This window comes from Eubalaena glacialis, chromosome 5 (genome assembly GCF_028564815.1).
Source record: "Eubalaena glacialis isolate mEubGla1 chromosome 5, mEubGla1.1.hap2.+ XY, whole genome shotgun sequence".
Classification (NCBI taxonomy): Eukaryota; Metazoa; Chordata; class Mammalia; order Artiodactyla; family Balaenidae; genus Eubalaena; species Eubalaena glacialis.
Genome location: NC_083720.1, coordinates 102,326,019 through 102,344,219, shown reverse-complemented (window position 1 = coordinate 102,344,219; position 18,201 = coordinate 102,326,019). Strand labels below are relative to the sequence as shown.

At 34.6% G+C, this 18,201-nt stretch overlaps 1 protein-coding gene across 2 annotated transcripts in view; it reads left to right on the top strand.

The window, feature by feature from the left end:
* The window catches only part of ANTXR2 (ANTXR cell adhesion molecule 2), a 163,292-nt gene extending 147,965 nt beyond the window's left edge, over positions 1 to 15,327 (top strand). For both annotated transcript variants that reach the window (XM_061192410.1, XM_061192409.1), the window contains one exon: positions 12,688 to 15,327. In XM_061192410.1, the coding sequence (XP_061048393.1) occupies positions 12,688 to 12,726 (39 nt within the window). In that variant the 3' untranslated portion in view covers positions 12,727 to 15,327. The remainder of the gene's footprint in view (positions 1 to 12,687) is intronic.
* Positions 15,328 to 18,201: the final 2,874 nt, after the last annotated feature.

Sequence of the window (18,201 nt, the reverse complement as noted above, 5' to 3'; positions counted from 1 at the left end):
ATACTTGTACCCCTTTTCTCTTACATGAAAAATCTTGGCCTTACCAATATTAAAATACTTATTTGCTCTATCCTATAATATATATAGCTACAAATTAATAATAAAATAGTATTAGTAAAATTAAGACTAATGAATGAAATAAAACATTTTTTGCTGGTCTATTTATCCTTAAATTATATTCTGTAGTTGGTATACAAACACAATACTGTGTTAAGTCACTTGAAGTAGTTCTTTTGTCAATGTGGTTATGTATCCAGTTCATTTGTTTCAATTTATTTCCAGTTCTTGTGTCTACTGTATTTTATTTCTATCTGTCCTACCCATTCTTTTTTTTTTTTTTAAACATCTTTATTGAAGTATAATTGCTTTACAATGGTGTGTTAGCTTCTGCTTTATAACAAAGTGAATCAGTTATACATATACATATGTTCCCATATCTCTTCCCTCTTGCATCTCCCTCCCTCCCACCCTCCCTATCCCACCCCTCTAGGTGGTCACAAAGCACCGAGCTGATCTCCCTGTGCTATGCGGCTGCTTCCCACTAGCTATCTATTTTACATTTGGTAGTGTATATATGTCCATGACACTCTCTCACCCTGTCATATCTCACCCCTCCCCCTCCCCATATCCTCAAGCCCATTCTCTAGTAGGTCTGTGTCTTTATTCCCTTCTTGCCACTAGGTTCTTCATGACCTTTTTTTTTTTTCCTTAGATTCCATATATATGTGTTAGCATACTGTATTTCTTTTTCTCTTTCTGACTTACTTCACTCTGTATGACAGACTCTAACTCCATCCACCTCATTACAAACACCTCCATTTCATTTCTTTTTATGGCTGAGTAATATTCCATTGTCCGGGAAAAAGACTGCAGCTGCCGAAGAGGCAAGAGACTTTTTCTTGCCTCTTTGTTTCGCGGCGCGCAAGGAGAGGGGATTCAGAGTGCCGCCTAAATGAGCTCCAGAGACGGGCGCGAGCCGCGGCTATCAGCGCGGATCCCACAGCTACCCATTCTTTGTTCTTCTGTTTCTCCTTTTCTGCTCTCTTTTGGATTAATATAGTAATTTTTTGTAATCTATTCCATCCCCTCTATTATCTTTTTAAGCTATACCTCTGTGCTGTTTTTCAGTGGTTGCTCTAGAGATAACAATATGCTTCTTTAACTTTTCACAGTCTACAATAGTATACTAGTTTAAAATAATATATAAATATTACCATGGCTTAACTTCCATTTACCCCTCTATTTCTATGTGCTCTTATTATCATATGTTGTAGTCTACATAAGATATAAATTCAATAATATATTATATTTTTCCTAATTTTGATATTATTATTTTTGTGATCAATAGTGTCATAAAGAAATTTTCTTTTATATATTTATATTTCATGTTTATGCACATATTTACTTCTGTTTCTCTGTATTTCTTCCTGCACATCTAGGCTTCCATCTAGTGTCTTCAGTTTCAAGAACTTCATTTAGCACTCGTGGTTGTTGAAGCCTGTTGCAGATAAATTATATCAGGTTTTGCTTGTCTTAAAATGTCTTTATTTTGCTTACCTTCTTGAGTGATATTTTCTCTGGATATGGAAGTTTAGGTTGACTTTTTTCCTCCCCATTTAGAATTTGAGAGAGTTCCACTGTCTTGTATTTTCCATTGTTTCTGATAAAAAGTTGGCTGTCATGCTTACAGTTGTTTTCTCTGTACAGAATATCTTCAGCTGGGGGATGATTAGGGACAGAGAGGTATACTCTTGGGATTTTCTTTGGCTTTCATAAGTTTTATTATATGTTCCCTGATAAGGTTTTCTATGTATTTATCCTGCTTGAGGGTCATTACGTTTCTTTGATCTGTAGGTTTATGCCTTTCATCAATTCTAGGAAATTCTTAGCCATTATTTTTTTCAAAATTTTCTTCCCCATTCTTTCTTCTCTCTTCTGGGACACCAATTACTCATGTGACAGACCATTAGATATTGTCCCACTGGTCTCAGATTCTCTTTAGTTATTTGTTTCTTTGTTTTTCAATTTGAACAATTTCTATTCTCCTACCTTCAAGTTCAGTGAGTTTTTCTTCTGCTATGTTCAGTATATTTTTACATGAATCAAAAACATTCTTTATATCTGATATTGCATTTTTGTCTCTAGTTTTTCAATTTTGTTCTTATTCAAAGTTTCCATATTTCTGTGGAAATTCACTATATTTTTATGCATGCTGTCCACCTTTCTCATTAGAACTTTTAACATTTTTATCATAGTTATTTTAAAGTCCTTGTTTATTCATTGTAGATTTGCCTATATTAACTGTATTTTCCATTGATTATGGGTCATATTCTCCTGCTTCTTTGTGTGTACCATAATTTGTGATTTTATTCTGGACACTGTCATAAAAAATAGAGACTAATCTAGATAATATTTACCTCTAGAAAGATGTGTACCCTTCCTCTGTCATGTTTCTGATCTGTGGTTGAGCTGGGTCTTGGTTTGTTGCCATCTTAGTTATTTTTAGTTCACTACAGGTTTCCACAATTTTGAGAGTAAGATCAGGGATTTTCCTTTAGCAGAGCTCTCTTTCTTTTCCTTTTTCTGTCTCTGTCTCTGTCTCTCTCTCCTTTACAACCCACCTATGAGCTTCTTGGTTGCAGGGGAGTTCTCTTTGCTATTCAGCTACCAGGACCATACCTTGCCTATGCCCACCAACCACCACTTTCTGTACTTTGAGAGACCTGTTTCCATATTGATCTCCTGCCTATAGCCTTTGACTGGCCCTGTTCCTTGCACTCTCAGAAGGCCCCATGAGTCTTGGAGAGCTCTTTCTCAGTTCTCTTCCTCCCAGGTTTCAACAGGCTACTGACATGTGGTTCAAGAAGGCCCTGTGTCCCTCAGAGCTATTTTTCTCATTCCTCTTGCCATTCCCCAAATCTTCAATAGGCTGCTTCCTTTCCCTTAGGGAAGGCCCCATGTGTCTTTGAAAAGGTAATTATTTCACTACCCTCCTGCTTTTCTCCCTAGCCTTCAGTTGACTACTTCTTTGGTCTCAAGGAAAATGTCATGTACTATGTAGGGGTCTCTCTCAGCTTTCCTGCTATGTCTCCAGCTTTTGGGAGGGTTCTACCTTGCACTTAGTGAAGGCAATTTTAGCCTTCATATCTTACTATTATGAAGTATGAGTTAGATGTTTCATTAAATGCCAACTATATGTCTGAATCTCAAAAAAATAAAGGTACATACCTATTTGCAAAATAAATATTAACAGTGTGTATATAGTCACTAACATTTTGCAGATGCCATAAGAGAATGAAGAGGAAAAAAAATTTGAAGGTGAATTTATCAGGCAAACTCAGTACTTCCCTTCATGACATTAACTGAATATCCATATGGTGTGTTGTCTCCACTGTAAGGTGGAACATTTATAGGTTGAGCTTCCATTAGAAAAAAGTATATGGAACTTATATTTCAGCTCAAAATATTTCAGTTTTTTTTTAAAAGCAGAGGATAACACAGATTCTTTTATATATTATATATGTATATGTATATATGTATATATATCTTTCTCTTTGTGTGTGTATATGTATGTATATATGTATATGTTTGTATATGTATATATTGCTGATAGTTGCACATAGTCCTATTATACTGTTAGTATTAAATATGTAAGGACTACTAACTTGTCCTTTTACTAAAAAAAATGAGGTAAACCTTTCAAGAATTTCTGACATTCAGAGAGAGAGAGAGAATAGTAGGTGCCTTCTCTTCACTCTGTACCTCCAGTTGCTACAGGAAATCTTCACTCAAAGAGCCGATTGTGTTCTCAAGTCAACATTCTTTCCTGATATTTGTGATTTCCTGGACCTCTTGAATTGTCTTGTGTTTGTTTCCTTGTGTATCTGTGCTTTGTATACAATTTTAAGTTTGAATCACTGTTCACTGTTGCACAAAGCATGAAGGTTTAGTAAACTCTTTTTTAAAGTGGAGATATAAATAAATCAGCTATCTGTGTTTGAAAAGTCTAAACCAAAGTTCAGTTGTATGCTTCAGCTTGTCAATGGATATTTATGAGGTGAGCATAATACTATTACAGTTATAGCAGTGAAATATATCCTGTGCAGATAGCTAGTAAAGGAGCTTGCAAATGTTAATGCCTGCAGAATTTTAATGCTCAAGAGATGGGAAATGTGGTACTTGCTCTGGCTAATGCTACTCTGGTCACAGTGAAAATGAATAGGCAAAATCAGTTTTCAAATATTGCAACAGAGTTGGGGTCTATATACTTAACCAACAGCAAATACATTGGTTCCTACTGTTGTCTAGTTTTTATCTCTTGGTTTAGTTAACTGAAGAACAGTTACAGCACTGGACATTTGTATTTTGGGCACCAACTTTCCACTCCTACTTATTATGAGACCTAAGAGAAGGTATTGCCAACAATGAAACGTCAATTAACCTCTTACTCTAAGGGACACTTGGTGTTGCCTGAAAATCACTTAAGGAGTTAAAACTGACAGGTTCTAATTGTGAGTTTAGCCTTTGTTATGACCAGAGTTCTGTTTGTGATGTATCCTTGGTATATTCTGTTCCTTCTTATACTGATGGAAGGTGAGTAATGGAGTAAAGCCTCTGCACAGACCTCTGCTCTAAGAGATGGATTGGGATATAAATACATTTATAGTTTATAAAGAATCATATTGTGCTTATTTTTCCTAGCAGTCAAAGAAAATGAAGTTAAGCTCTCAGTCTTTAGACCTAGCGGATTTATTCTTGCAGAACTTGTGGGATTTTATGGAATAGTATAGTTTCAGCATGCTTTCATGTATAAGCTTCAAATTCATATTAATTATCTGTGTTAACTTAGTTAAGATTAAATTCAAATTAATCATCATTTGACATCAGCTATCTGAACAGTACCTCAGTAAGTCCTACCAGAATAAGAAAAGACAACAAAGAAGGGAATTAGACACGATATGATCTTTTGTATAAGGTAGAGGTTGAGGTAATACATTTGTTGGAGGGTTTTAAAGGTTTAGATGAGTGTGGAGTCTTTGTGATTAAGAAAGTTGAGAATTAAGAAATATATATTAGTTTCCACTTACTTATACCTAATCTACCTGTAGAGAAATATTGAGAAAAAATATACAATAAAACTTAAGGATAAAAATAGAGAAGTAATTATGGGCCAAAGTTAAGATAGCTATACCAGAAAATGTACACTAAGAGTAGCAATGCTTTTAGAACATGATGTAAATCTGAGCTTTTTGAAAGTCAAGGCACAAAGAGAAAGGCTGAGTTACATAATTGGCATTATATAATAAAAGGGAAGGACATGAGCTTACCAGAAGTGACATGCTTTTTCCTAGCTAGCTCTGAACTCTCAGAATTGATCCCTTAATATCAACATCCTCAATAGCAATTTTCCAAAATACAAAATTCTCTGTATGTAACCAAAATTCATGTGAGTTCTAGATACGACCAAAAGCTGATAAGAGATGTTGAAAGGGATAATGCTGTAATGTTGAAAGGGATAATGACCAAAAGTTGAAAGGGATAATGCTGTAATGTTGTCATAGATTTATTTAGGAAGGTATTTCTAAAGAAAAGTAAAGAAACCAAGTCCGGGTATATTGATAGTTTACTGGTGATCTGGCTTCACATAAGTATGAATAGCTTGAATAATAGGTATCAAACCACATTTTTAGGGTCAACAAAAACAAAATATTATACTGAACTGCAATTTTAAAGGGTAGATGAGAGTACATCTTCTTGGTTTGGATTTGGGGAGGCTTGCATGTGCCTGCTTGTTCCATTCTTGTGCACCATTCCAGCCATAGTGGTCCCCAATGCACTTTGTAGAACCCCCAGGACTTCATGGACTATAATATGAAAAACAAAAAAACCACTGACCTAGAGAAATCGATGGCTAGCATTTCATTTAGAACCTCACTTTCAAAGATAGTTTTGCCAACAGATCTGGAGAGAAAGGATTCAAAAATTATTATTGATAAGTGCCTGAGGTATAAATATTCTAATGTTGTTGACTGAGTGCAGATATATATGTGTGTGTATATATAAATATATATATATATATATATATATATATATATATATATATATATATATACCCTAGATACTGTGCATGTCATTAGAAAGTTTGATGTTGTATGAAAATTAAAGATTTACCTTATATTTTTATTTAAATATAGTCAACTCCAGTATGCACAGGGCTTGAGGTAGGCCATGTGTGCACGTGTACACACACATGTGTGCATGCATGCACACACACATATACTTCTTAAAATAAGATTGCTGATTGCAGCCTGGACAAGTTCTTGAACAAGCATTTTATGAAAACTCTTAGAATTGTGTACCATAAAAATGAAAATGCTGTGGATTATAAAATTTATTAATCAGTGACTTCTGCCATACTCACGCACTCTTGAGTAGAACTGCATACACGTGGGTTCATCAGGATATTAACTGTAAAAGACAACCTAGAGACAAGTAAATGAGTTGACCTATGGGAACAATGAATGCTGAAGAACTTTGGTATAGTTGGTAGATGGTGGTGATTCCTGAGAGTAGTCAATTGGTTCCTGTAATGACTTTTTTTTTTTTTTAATTCTTTTTTTCTCACTTGTCTTTTTTTTTTTCATACATATTTTATTTTATTTATTTATTTATGGCTGTGTTGGGTCTTCATTTCTGTGTGAGGGCTTTCTCTAGTTGTGGCAAGCGGGGGCCACTCTTCATCGTGGTGCACGGGCCTCTCACTATCGTGACCTCTCGTTGCGGAGCACAGACTCCAGACGCGCAGGCTCAGTAATTGTGGCTCACGGGCCCAGTTGCTCCGCGGCATGTGGGATCTTCCCAGACCAGGGCTCGAACCCGTGTCCCCTGCATTGGCAGGCAGATTCTCAACCACTGCGCCACCAGTGAAGCTCCCCCGTAGTGACTTTTAAAAACATAAATATAGATGTGTAGAAAAGACTGCATTTTTGCTGATTGAATTTGGTCTTTGAAAACTTATTTTTAAGCTATCAAATATATAAATATACAGAAAAGATATAAAATAGAATGTAAGAAATAATATGCAATTCCACTACTCATAGCATGTTTGGTGTAGTCTCTTAGTCTTGTCTTTTACTCTTTCGATATACATTGCATAATTATAATTACGTATATATACAAGTTGGCATTTTTTCACTTATCATTTCCCTACATCTTTAAAAATTTTTTTTAATTTCTATTTTAATGGCTACATAACCGTTAGATAGATTAATCATAATTTAATTATTCTCTGATTGTGAGACAGAAATAAATATTAATTTACTGATTATATTTTTCACATTATAAAAACCCCATGGTAAACATTTTGAAATCTTTGTCTAGATACTTTACTTTACAGATACTTTGCTGAATTCCCGACATGAAATTACTGAGTCAAGGAATATAAGCTTTTAAAGACTATTATTACATATGTTGCTTATATATAGTTTTTGCCAATTTATATTTTCCCTAGCAATGCACGAGAGTTCTTTTCTTGCCACAGAAGCTCACTAATTAGGTAATGTGCTCAATATAAAGTAGCATAAGATGGTTTACATTCAATGGGAGGCAGTTTTATTCCTTTTAAACCATAATTTTTATTAGGCAAATAAAATGTCATACCCAGATTACAATACAATGATGTCAATTATTAATATATAAATAATTCTAATATTCTACAGCTTATTTTAAGTAGGTAAATATGCCAATAGTAATCTTGTTTATAGTTAATTTGCCTGGTTGTTTAATATATTAAGAAGGTAAATTATAACCTGGTCAGTCATTATCTGAATTATCACAATTTTTAAATTAATGTACTTTAAATGTAATTGGCTATAATCTAAAGTCAGTAGTTAAATTCTATTTGTTCTACCTAAATTTAATTTTTTTAATATTTAAGAAATTTTACTCCTAATCTCTATGTCATACAAAATGGATAAATTTTACAATTATTTCATTGCATCCAAGGAATTCTATATTCCCAAGGCAAAAGAATGGAATACATACATAGTTCATTTTTAAACTAATGCAGTCCTAAGGATACTCATTTAATTCAATTTTACATTGACTATATGTTCTTATTGTTGAAATTTATGACCTAGTGACTTATACGGCATGATACCAAATTCAAGCTGGTTGAAGTGATTGCCTAATTGAATAAATAATATGGGCATTACCTAAAGCATCACGACAACAGTATACTTTGATTTTACCCATAATTTAGATGCATGATTAAAGCATGATTTTAAGTCAAGAAAATTATTTTAAAAAATATTTAATTAAAAATTTGAAAATATAGAGAAAATTAATGTTATTTCTCCACATCAGTAATTATGCTTTATATTACATGTTTTATTATTCCCTAAACACTTATGCCACCTGAATTCAAATTTTTTGAATTATTTTGCAAAATATAAAGCAAACATGTTACACATTTGTTTTAACTCTTGCTAGCAGAAATCTTGTGTTCATTTGTTTTAGCATATTACAAGTTTAGTGGTTTATTTTAGAGACTATATAGTCCTGTTACCTGATACTAGTATTAACCTCTATATAGAGAATAAAGTATTAAAATTATGTCTCTATGTATATTTCTGTATATTTAGGTTGCATTGAATGGTTTATTATTAACCTATTCAATTAACTTTTTAAAAATATTCAGAGCTTGTATTATTTGTAATTAAAGTGAAATAGTCTCAGAAAAATAAACACTATTACTACTAATATTTTCCATTCTGTACCAGCCGATGATTAGTTGTATGTTCAAGTTATTTTACATTGCTTTACTTGTTACCTTGATAACATACCTTTATTGTATAGGCATTGTAAGCACGAGGATATGGCAGACCTGTAAACCCTGTCATATCCCATTTCCTGTGAATAAAAATTGCTCTGCTGTGTTCTGGCCTAGACTGCTTGCCATGATATCAATGGCAGCCTAACATTCTTGACCTTAAACATAATTGGCATTATATTGATGCGTTTTGTAAGATAGTATTGAGCAGTATTCAAAGGGCCACAGACTCCTAATCACAGCCACTTGCAACCAGGGTATGTTGCCTTGATTCTAGAATATTCTGGTAAGTGGATGGTAGCAGCTAGCATGAAATAATCCCCTGGGAGTAAGGTGCCTGATGGAATACTAAATAAAAATTTCCTTTGGCCAATAGTTTCTTTTTTTCTTGATTATTCTTTATCTATCTTTTCCCTTTAGAACTACTCTTTTCTATTTTCTCCGTATTGTCTTCTCTCCTTTTCCACTGTTGTATTTTTCTCCTTTGTAATCTCTTTTTTCCTCTCTCAAATTCATACTTTTTCTATCTTCCCATTTTTAAGGTCTGGCTCCTCCCCGAGTAGAGGTCTAGTCATTACGTATTAATTCTTTTATACATCATCCATCCATTCACTTGTTTCTAAGTGAGTATTTATAACATGTCTGCTCTATGTTAGACACTGTGCAATGACATCATAGAGGGGAGATGGATAATAACTATCTGCTTTTTAATTGCAAGTTTACTATGTGCCAGGTACTGTTCTAAGTGCTTTATAGATCTATATTAATAGACTTAATCTTAATAACAGTCCTAAGAATAGGTCCAATTTTTTTTAATTGTGATTAGTCACTTATTTCTTATTTATTTATTTATTTGTTTGTTTGTTTTTGGTTGCATTGGGTCTTCATTGCTGCACGTGGGCTTTCTCTAGTTGTGGCGAGCAGGGGCTACTCTTTGTTGTGGTGCACGGGTTTCTCATTGCGGTGGCTTCTCTTGTTGTGGAGCATGGGCTCTAGGCATGCGGGCTTCAGTAGTTGTGGCACGTGGGCTCAGTAGTTGTGGCGCACGGGCTCTAGAGCGCAGGCTCAGTAGTTGTGGTGCATGGGCTTAGTTGCTCCGCAGCATGTGGGATCTTCCCGAACCAGGGCTCCAACCTGTGTCCCCTGAATTGGCAGACGGATTCTTAACCACTGTGCCACCTGGGAAGTCATGAATAGGTCCAGTTTTTAATCCCCATTTTATTGATGAAGAAACCATAAGTTGTTCATGGTCACAAGGTTAATAAAAACAGAGCTGGGATTCATATTCAGGCTTTGGAGCTCTCAGATTTAACCACTGTTACTTTTCCTTTTGATCTTGAAGCAAACAATTATGGTGTAATGTAGTTTGGCTGTGGTAGAGATGCAATTTGGGGGAAGGAGCCCCATGACTGGGAGAGCTGGGAAAGGCTTAACAGAGGAAGTAACTTTTGAATAGAACTCCTCTAAGTTACCAACTTCTAAATTCCTGTAAAATAAAACATTATCAGATCTTGATAAAAATGAAAAACACTGAGTCCATGATTAGGAGGTGAGGAGATATTTGGTTGTTTTTGTCAATGTGTGTGCTAAAACACGGGGGTGTATATTGCATGTACCAGAGTTTTGGGTACTTGAATCAATAGACATGCGGCAGCTGATGATTAATACTTAATCCCAAGCTTTGGAAGAGCTGAAGTAAGGACCTCAGGGTCAAAATCAATAGGGCTTTCTTCATTTGAGTTGCTAGATCTTTAATTAAACCACACCAAATGAAATAGAAAATAATTTAGGTCTGGAATAATTTAGGTGTTGAAGTGATTTTGAGAATTCAGGTGAACTATGAATTTCACTTTTTAAACCCTCCAATTGCATAAAATAAATGAATCAGTCACCAGATTAATCTGGTGTGTGGAACAGAAATGGTCCGAAAAAGAGCCTTATATCTAAATCTAGTTAATTAGTGATAAAATGCAAATAAAAGTAGAAATTCATGGTAACTTCTTTTCAAAATTATGCAGAAGAGAAAAACTTTTACTTTTTTGGTCCATAATAAATACACAAGAAAAGATGTCATTAATGCATATCTTTGTTGTCAAAATGTCATTCCTCATATATTTCCTCATATATTTGTTTGATTCTGGAAAATTGCCAGAAGATAATATTTTTAATATTCATCACTGTTTTAATATTCATAGTTAACATCTATTTCTCTTTGTATGTATAGTTATACTATCAAACTCTCATGGCTTAGAAGGACTGATTTACTGATTTGCCCAAATATTTATTAATTATGTCATTTTCCTGCCCTCTGAAAAAAATTTTTAGAAAAGGGATATATCATGAAAATAACATTTTTAAATGTTTCCTTGGCACTTGATGCCAAATGTAGCTAATCTGGAGAAGAGCATCTTTTCACTTAATATTCATTCTAAAAATCTTCTTTGAAGGTTCTAGGTAATACAAAAATACAGTCTGAGTACATGACCTATGACCATTGCATTACCAAGGAATTTTTAGCTCATTCTAAGGTAGTCTTCTCCATGCTTTTCTCCCACTTCCTTTTGCACAGATATTATTTGTAGACATTAGGCACAAAGTAAGTAATAAATTTGACAATTATAGTAATAATGTTACCTCCAAAATTATTAGAAGACAGATAATTTGATGAATATTTGCCTTTTAGGCAAGAGTAAATGTAAACTAGTTTGCTTTCATGCTTTTCTGTTTTTTCATAATTTCTGAAATTTCCAAATTTGTTGAACAGTCGCTTTTGAGAGGAAAATAGACCAAAATCTTGTTTTTACATTCCAGGCTTTCTTCTCCAACAATATTTGTTATTCCTTTTGAATATACCATGTACACTGGATGTACCAGATATTTGAAACAAATGTATTGTTCACATTTAGAGGGAAATAAAGAGAAGTTCTAAAATATGACGTTAGAGAGCAGATATTATGAGAAATAGGAAAATCTCAGTAGGGTGATGATCTGGACCCTAAATTAGAAAGCAATATGCTACCTTTTGGCTTATTAAGGAATCTAGACATGATTTATATAGTATAAAACATCAGCAATGTCAAACCAAGGAGAGGGAAGAAGGGGATCTTTTATTACTAATTGGAAACTTTATTTTCAACTAATTCTTAGATTATTTATAATTACGTATGAAACAATGTGTTTCCACAAGCTTCATTGAACTGCTAAGGAATTGGAATGGCAAACTCTCTTTGGAAATGTGGGATGCAAATGAAGTCACAATTTATAGTGACCACATAATGGTGGTGTGCAGTTGTGAGAAATGATCAACAGCAGTGGACAAGATTGCTAATAAATATCTTGCAAAAGCCTATTATAAAATGGAATCACAAAGAGATGGCATCTCTTCCCTTTCTCCCTGACTTCTTATCCTCAATCTCTTACGACTTCTTAAATACACTTCTCATGCATACATTTTAGAAGCACCAGTTTTATATCAGTTTTAAAAACACCAGATTGTATAAATGGGACACTTCCATTTTAATACACTGTAGAAACATACAGGGTTGTGGCTTTGATATTTTTATCGCTCGGATAGTAATGCTATTCTTTAAATAGCAATAACAAAGTTCTGTTTTCTGTAGTGCTTTTTTCACTCTAATTTTACCATACCATTGTGTAGGTGAACTTGCTGTGGAAAAGATCTGAATGAACCATCATGCTTTGACCCAAAGAAAAAAACTTATGACTTCATGTTTCATCCTAACATTGACCTTACCTTGGGTAATCGTTTGTTATATCATAGTAGGAAAACTAGGTGTTCTCATGCTTTTTTTAAATAATTACTTCTGTATTTCAATAAGGATTTGTTTCTTTCCTAGGGCCGGTGCATAAACTTCTCCCGAGTTCCCTCTCAGTAAAAGGAAAGCAGGAAGACCAAGAGGTACGAAGATGGTACATCTTCACGATGCCGATTTCCAACCAAAAGAAAACAAAGTGCATTTCAGAAGTTTTTGGAAGAGCAGCTTTATTCCTCTCAGTCAGGAAATGTTTTCTCTGCCTCCTGCTTTGCTTGCATCAAACATTTTCAAACTCTTGTTCTGCCATCTACATGGGATTTGATGAAACTCAATGGTAACACATGATTCAGGACATTAAAAATAAAAAGGAACTTTAATGTACATGCTGTGGTTTATACAAGAAAGTTTTTTTGAATGTGTAAAAGAGGAAAAAGCGAAAACAAAAGCATGAAGATGATATCAAAATAGGGAGCTCAAAACAATTGGCCCTGGTGAATCTTTAATGGAGAAAGGAGCATTTTACATGGAAACATGGCACTTGTGTGTTTACATGGCAAGATTGTTAGCCAAAGGCAGAGTATGAAATCTCCCACCAGGCTAAGCAAATAAAGGAGTCTATTGCCTTATAGCTGTGTCAGATCACAAAATCCTTCCAAGTCCCCTACCACGATGTGCCTTCCGGGAAGCTTCTGACTGGAAAATCTTGTCATTCTAACACTGAAAAGTGCACACGTATGACAAAATGTAGACAGGATGCCTCAAGGTATCGGTAGCAAGCAAGATTTTGCCCTTTAGTTTTTGAAGGCACCTTTCTTTCATTATGCACTTGGGAAAAGAAGAAAATTAATAGAGCATAATTCCACAGGAAGACGGCCTCTAACCAGAGATCTTCAGTGGAGCTTAATGGACTCATGATTTGAGAACTTGTCCCTGGGATTGGTAGATTTACCCCTCTTTCTATGTTTAGGGCTTAGTAGTACATAAAGCAGTAATATCTGTAAACATACCTAGGAGTTTGTTTTGCTTTTAATTTAAAGGAAGCAGTAACCACAAAGCTTCCGCTCAGGGTATTTTCTTCCTCCAAGTCTCCAAGGGCTCTTCAGCGTCACAAGCCAGCAACTCTCTTTGCATGAAAATTTCAAAATTTAATTAATATAATTAAAGGCAACAGCAAGCAGCAGCCTGTGAAGATTTTGCTCATCTTTTTTATGCCTTTTGACATTGAATGACCTATTACTGTATGCGCATTACTTGGATTTTGAGGGGCACTCTACCTTGGTTGTGATTCAGTAGAGAGAAAAAAAAAGGCCTCCTCTCATCAATTTATAAATTAAATTTTCAGGAGGGTCTACCACCACAAAACATCGAAAATGTATGTATTATAATTTTTTTAGAAAAACCACCATCGTCTCACGTCAACGATGCCAAATTATGTTAGCGTGAGCGGAAACACTGTGGGGGAGGAAGAAGGCAGCAGCTGAAGAAAAAAACTCAAATGATCTAGTCACTTTCGATACTGTACTTCAGATGCGAAATGGATATTCGACTGGAAACCTGACAAAGCGCGCCTGCTTTGATGTGAACTGGTATAGACAATGACCAGTGGCTGGGTCAGTGGGATGTCTCTCTGCGAGCACAAAGGCTTATCAAATGACACTAAAAATAAGTTCAACAACCATCACATTGGAAGGGAGAAGGCGAACATTTCATGTTTGGCGGGCATGTGAGTGCACAAGATGGAAACAGTGATTTGGAGCATCCCAGTATAATTACCCCCATTGCGCGCTTAATGGAAATTTCAAAGGATGGGAGTGATTCTGATGGTTGGTGTCCAGATTTGTTGCACTGCTCCAATAAGCCTTGCTCACACACACAAATTTTTATACATAGATATATGTATACATATATATCCTCTAGCTTGAATCTTTTGCTCAAGTTTATTTATGTCACTGGCTGGCTGGATCCAAAGTCATGTGTCTACATATTCATAAATAAAATTTTACCTGTGCCTCGGCTACCATTTTTCTTTAAGCCCACATGAACTCAAGCCTTGTTTGGTTGAATATTTAATTGTCTTGATTAGTTTCAGGGACAGAATTGTATCCAGTTCCAAAATGTCCATTATGTTCACAAATGGTAGTGTTGGTACTAATTATCCATGTTTGCAAGTGTGACTTGGAAACCAGATATATATCCATTGAGTTCCTGTAGGCCATTGTTCTACATTTGCATCTGGGGCAGGACCTACTACGATTTTCTTAAATTGGCACTTCATTTCCAACCAGTGCACACCCCGAATTTAAGAGCCTCAAGGGTACTACAGAAGGTAAGGCTGCTTCTTTGGTAGTTCCTTTGAATTTGTCTAGTATCATGGCATTTGTATGATACTTTTATTTTGTACATGAGCAGTGTAAGTAGACCTTTGCCCTTAAACAGCAAAATAGCTTTCTGTAGATTGTAATGAAAATGGATTTCCAGTTCTGATACCACTATGAAGAACTCTCAGTGAAGAGGGTCTGAGAGTCAATGGTCATAGGCAATGGTCTATGTATAGACTAAAAAAGTATCATTCATGAAGTTCAAAGACAGATGGAATTTTATTGCTCTTAAATACATGAACCAGATCTAGGTTATGATTTTCTCTGATTATGCTAACTAGCAAATTGAGAAGAATTTGCTTTAAAGAGTACTGTATTCTCACCAAAGGACTAATTTGAACACCGCTACACTTTTCAACCAGGAAAATGAAAGGTTAAAATAAAGCCATTTCTGTAAGTTTAGTAACGTTTTATATAGAGAAACAGTTCCTGTTTAATTTTTTGGACATAATGTCAGTCAAGATCTACTTTCTGTGAATAAATTAGTTAAGTCTTTATCCATAATCCATTTGTGTTGCATAAGGTTGCAAAAACAATTAAGTGGGAAATGACTCCTAACTTATGTGTCTACTCTGCCTGGAAAGAAAGTTTTGAAGGCATCTATATATATTTCATAACAATGTCTGTTCTTTATGGATTTGATCCATAAATATTTATCTATCTGAAAACTTTGATACTTGGAATGTTTTCCTTAAAGCATTTGGTGCTCCAAGAAAAAACATTTGGTGCTAAGAGTTGCAGCACTGATGCCTTTCCCCAAGTTAATTCTATTTTAAATTTTTATATTTCCTTCCCAATGAGATGCAGAGTAAAATTTGAGACCCTCCATTAAGTAGGGAGCAGCATCTGTCATCCATGGATAATTACTCTTCTGGCAAAAATATATAAGGTTTAAACCTCCTACATTTTAAATTGTTAGAAAAGAAAATGATTTGCTTATATTTTTCCTGAATTTTATTCTAACCACTTTAAATCATAAATTATTCAGTATTTGTTTTTCTAATAAATCCTTACTGGATACAAGATCTGGGTGTCTCTGTCAACTTAACTTTATTATATAAATATCACTGACCATTGTTTACTGCTCAGAGGCAATTTATTAGGTTATTTTTAAAATTAAAACAGCCTATATTATGGCCAAGAAGGTGTCTAACATATTTTTTTGATTGATCTGCTTACATATATTGTTTTTCAATCTTAAGAGGGCAAAATATAAACGGGTAACATTTATGAATACTGTAAACATTATAACTTCCTCTTCTATCACAAAGCCTTGTGGTTACTAGATTTTGTACAGTATCACACTACTTTAGGAAGTTCGTTAGTATTTTATTGCTACTGGAAAATTTCGGTGGGTATATGTGCACAGGAGAGAAATATATACATTATTTTAATATGAAAAGAAATACATATTGTAGAATCAGAGAATAACTCTGGTACATCTGTTGTACGTTTAAGGGAAGAAACAAGCAGGTGAGGCTGGAGAATGTTGTCTATCTGCAGGTGATGAAGTGGGTGCAGCCATGTACTCTAGTCTCAGAGTTAAATTAATATTTCACTTAGTGAATTTCCATGGCTTATTTCTGAGAACACTTCAATTTGGGTATATTTCTACACTTATTAGTATCTAATTCAGTCAATTTGATAAAAGAAAGAAAAACTTGTTTTCTTTCTCATAATGTAGCAATCCGTGTGCTGGATTTTTTATGCACTTTATTTTTGGGCTCTTCTGCCAAAAGAAAATGCTGATAAGTACACCATGCAAATTTATTTTAAAATGTGCTTGTTCAGATTGCTTTGCAGGAACTATATTAAGGTAAAGTGTCTGTGTGTGTGTGTGTGTGTGAGAAAGAGAGAGAGAGAGACATGGAGAGACTGAGAGAGACATGGAGATTGACTCAGAGTAACGTGCTACCAATCGTCTTGGCTGAAGAATCAGATGATGGAGGGACTAGACCTAGACCTAGCCACAACTAGCTTGATTATTAAAAGAAACACCAGGAAATTAAAAGTATCTTGTACTCTATTTGCTTAGGTACTTGGGTAACTGGAAAAATAAACTGCCTTTCCACTCCTACTCTTTGTAGTGAACTACAGAGCATGACAGCCTTTGTCTAAGACTGTAACTCGACCAGGAAGGGTCTTGCAAGTCATACATTCAAAGCTTCAGCTGAGTTCCTCCACGCGAACTGAATCTCAGATCTGAGTTTTGCCATAGAGGCTGGACAAAACTGAATTTCTCTGCATAAAACAAATCTTGGAGGGATTCTCCACTCATCCCACCCACCTGAAATTGAAGGGAAATAAAATGGAGAAAAAAGACCAGAGAGAGGAGGGCTGAGCAACATTATAGGAGGTAAGAGCATCAATTTAGAAAATGACAGAGGAAGTTTTTTGTCTTTAAGAATGCAGATGCCTGCTATTCCATTTTAAATGGCATTGCATTCCTGCAATGTACACCCTTCCATCTCACAATTTCAGTTATCTGCTAACTCACATTTTCTGTCACTTAAGGAAGTTGGCTGAATTCAAAAAGAGCAAGATGATCCCTCAAATTAGTATAAAAAATAAGCCTCTGTGAAAATTTGCAGAGATGATATTGAGGATTGGTTGTTCCAAAACTGATGAATGGATTTGAGGTAATAGTATATAGACCTTAAACAGCAAGCTTTCCTCATCTGTTCATTGTTTTTTTCACAGAATAAAAAAAATATTTTGAAAGAAAGGAGAGTGATTTTTAACATCAATAAAACTAACATCGACTTCAAATATTGTTCAAGTAGTAATCTTGAACAAGACATCAATAAAACTGATAAACTCTAAAATGTTAGAAATAAAAGGGATCAGATTCTCTAGCTAGATTTCCCCTCAAATACAACATCATGTACCAATAGATCTTGAGTTTTTAGGAAAAATTTTGAAATTCTATACATTAACTAGGAATAGTGTTCATGTTGCTCATATTTTTTGTTACTTTATGTATCTATGTGCATACACGCACACACACACAATCCTTTCTAGGGAAAAATGCTAAAAATGACTCACAATGTGAACTTTTATGTGCTTCACAATCCTAAAGATATCCTTGATTATTCATGTGACACAATATGACATCTGAAAATAATGATTTCTCAGCATGTTTATAGATAACCAGGCAAATCACCTGAAAATATTAATAACTTGCACTTATATATCATTTTATAATTTTCCAAAGTAC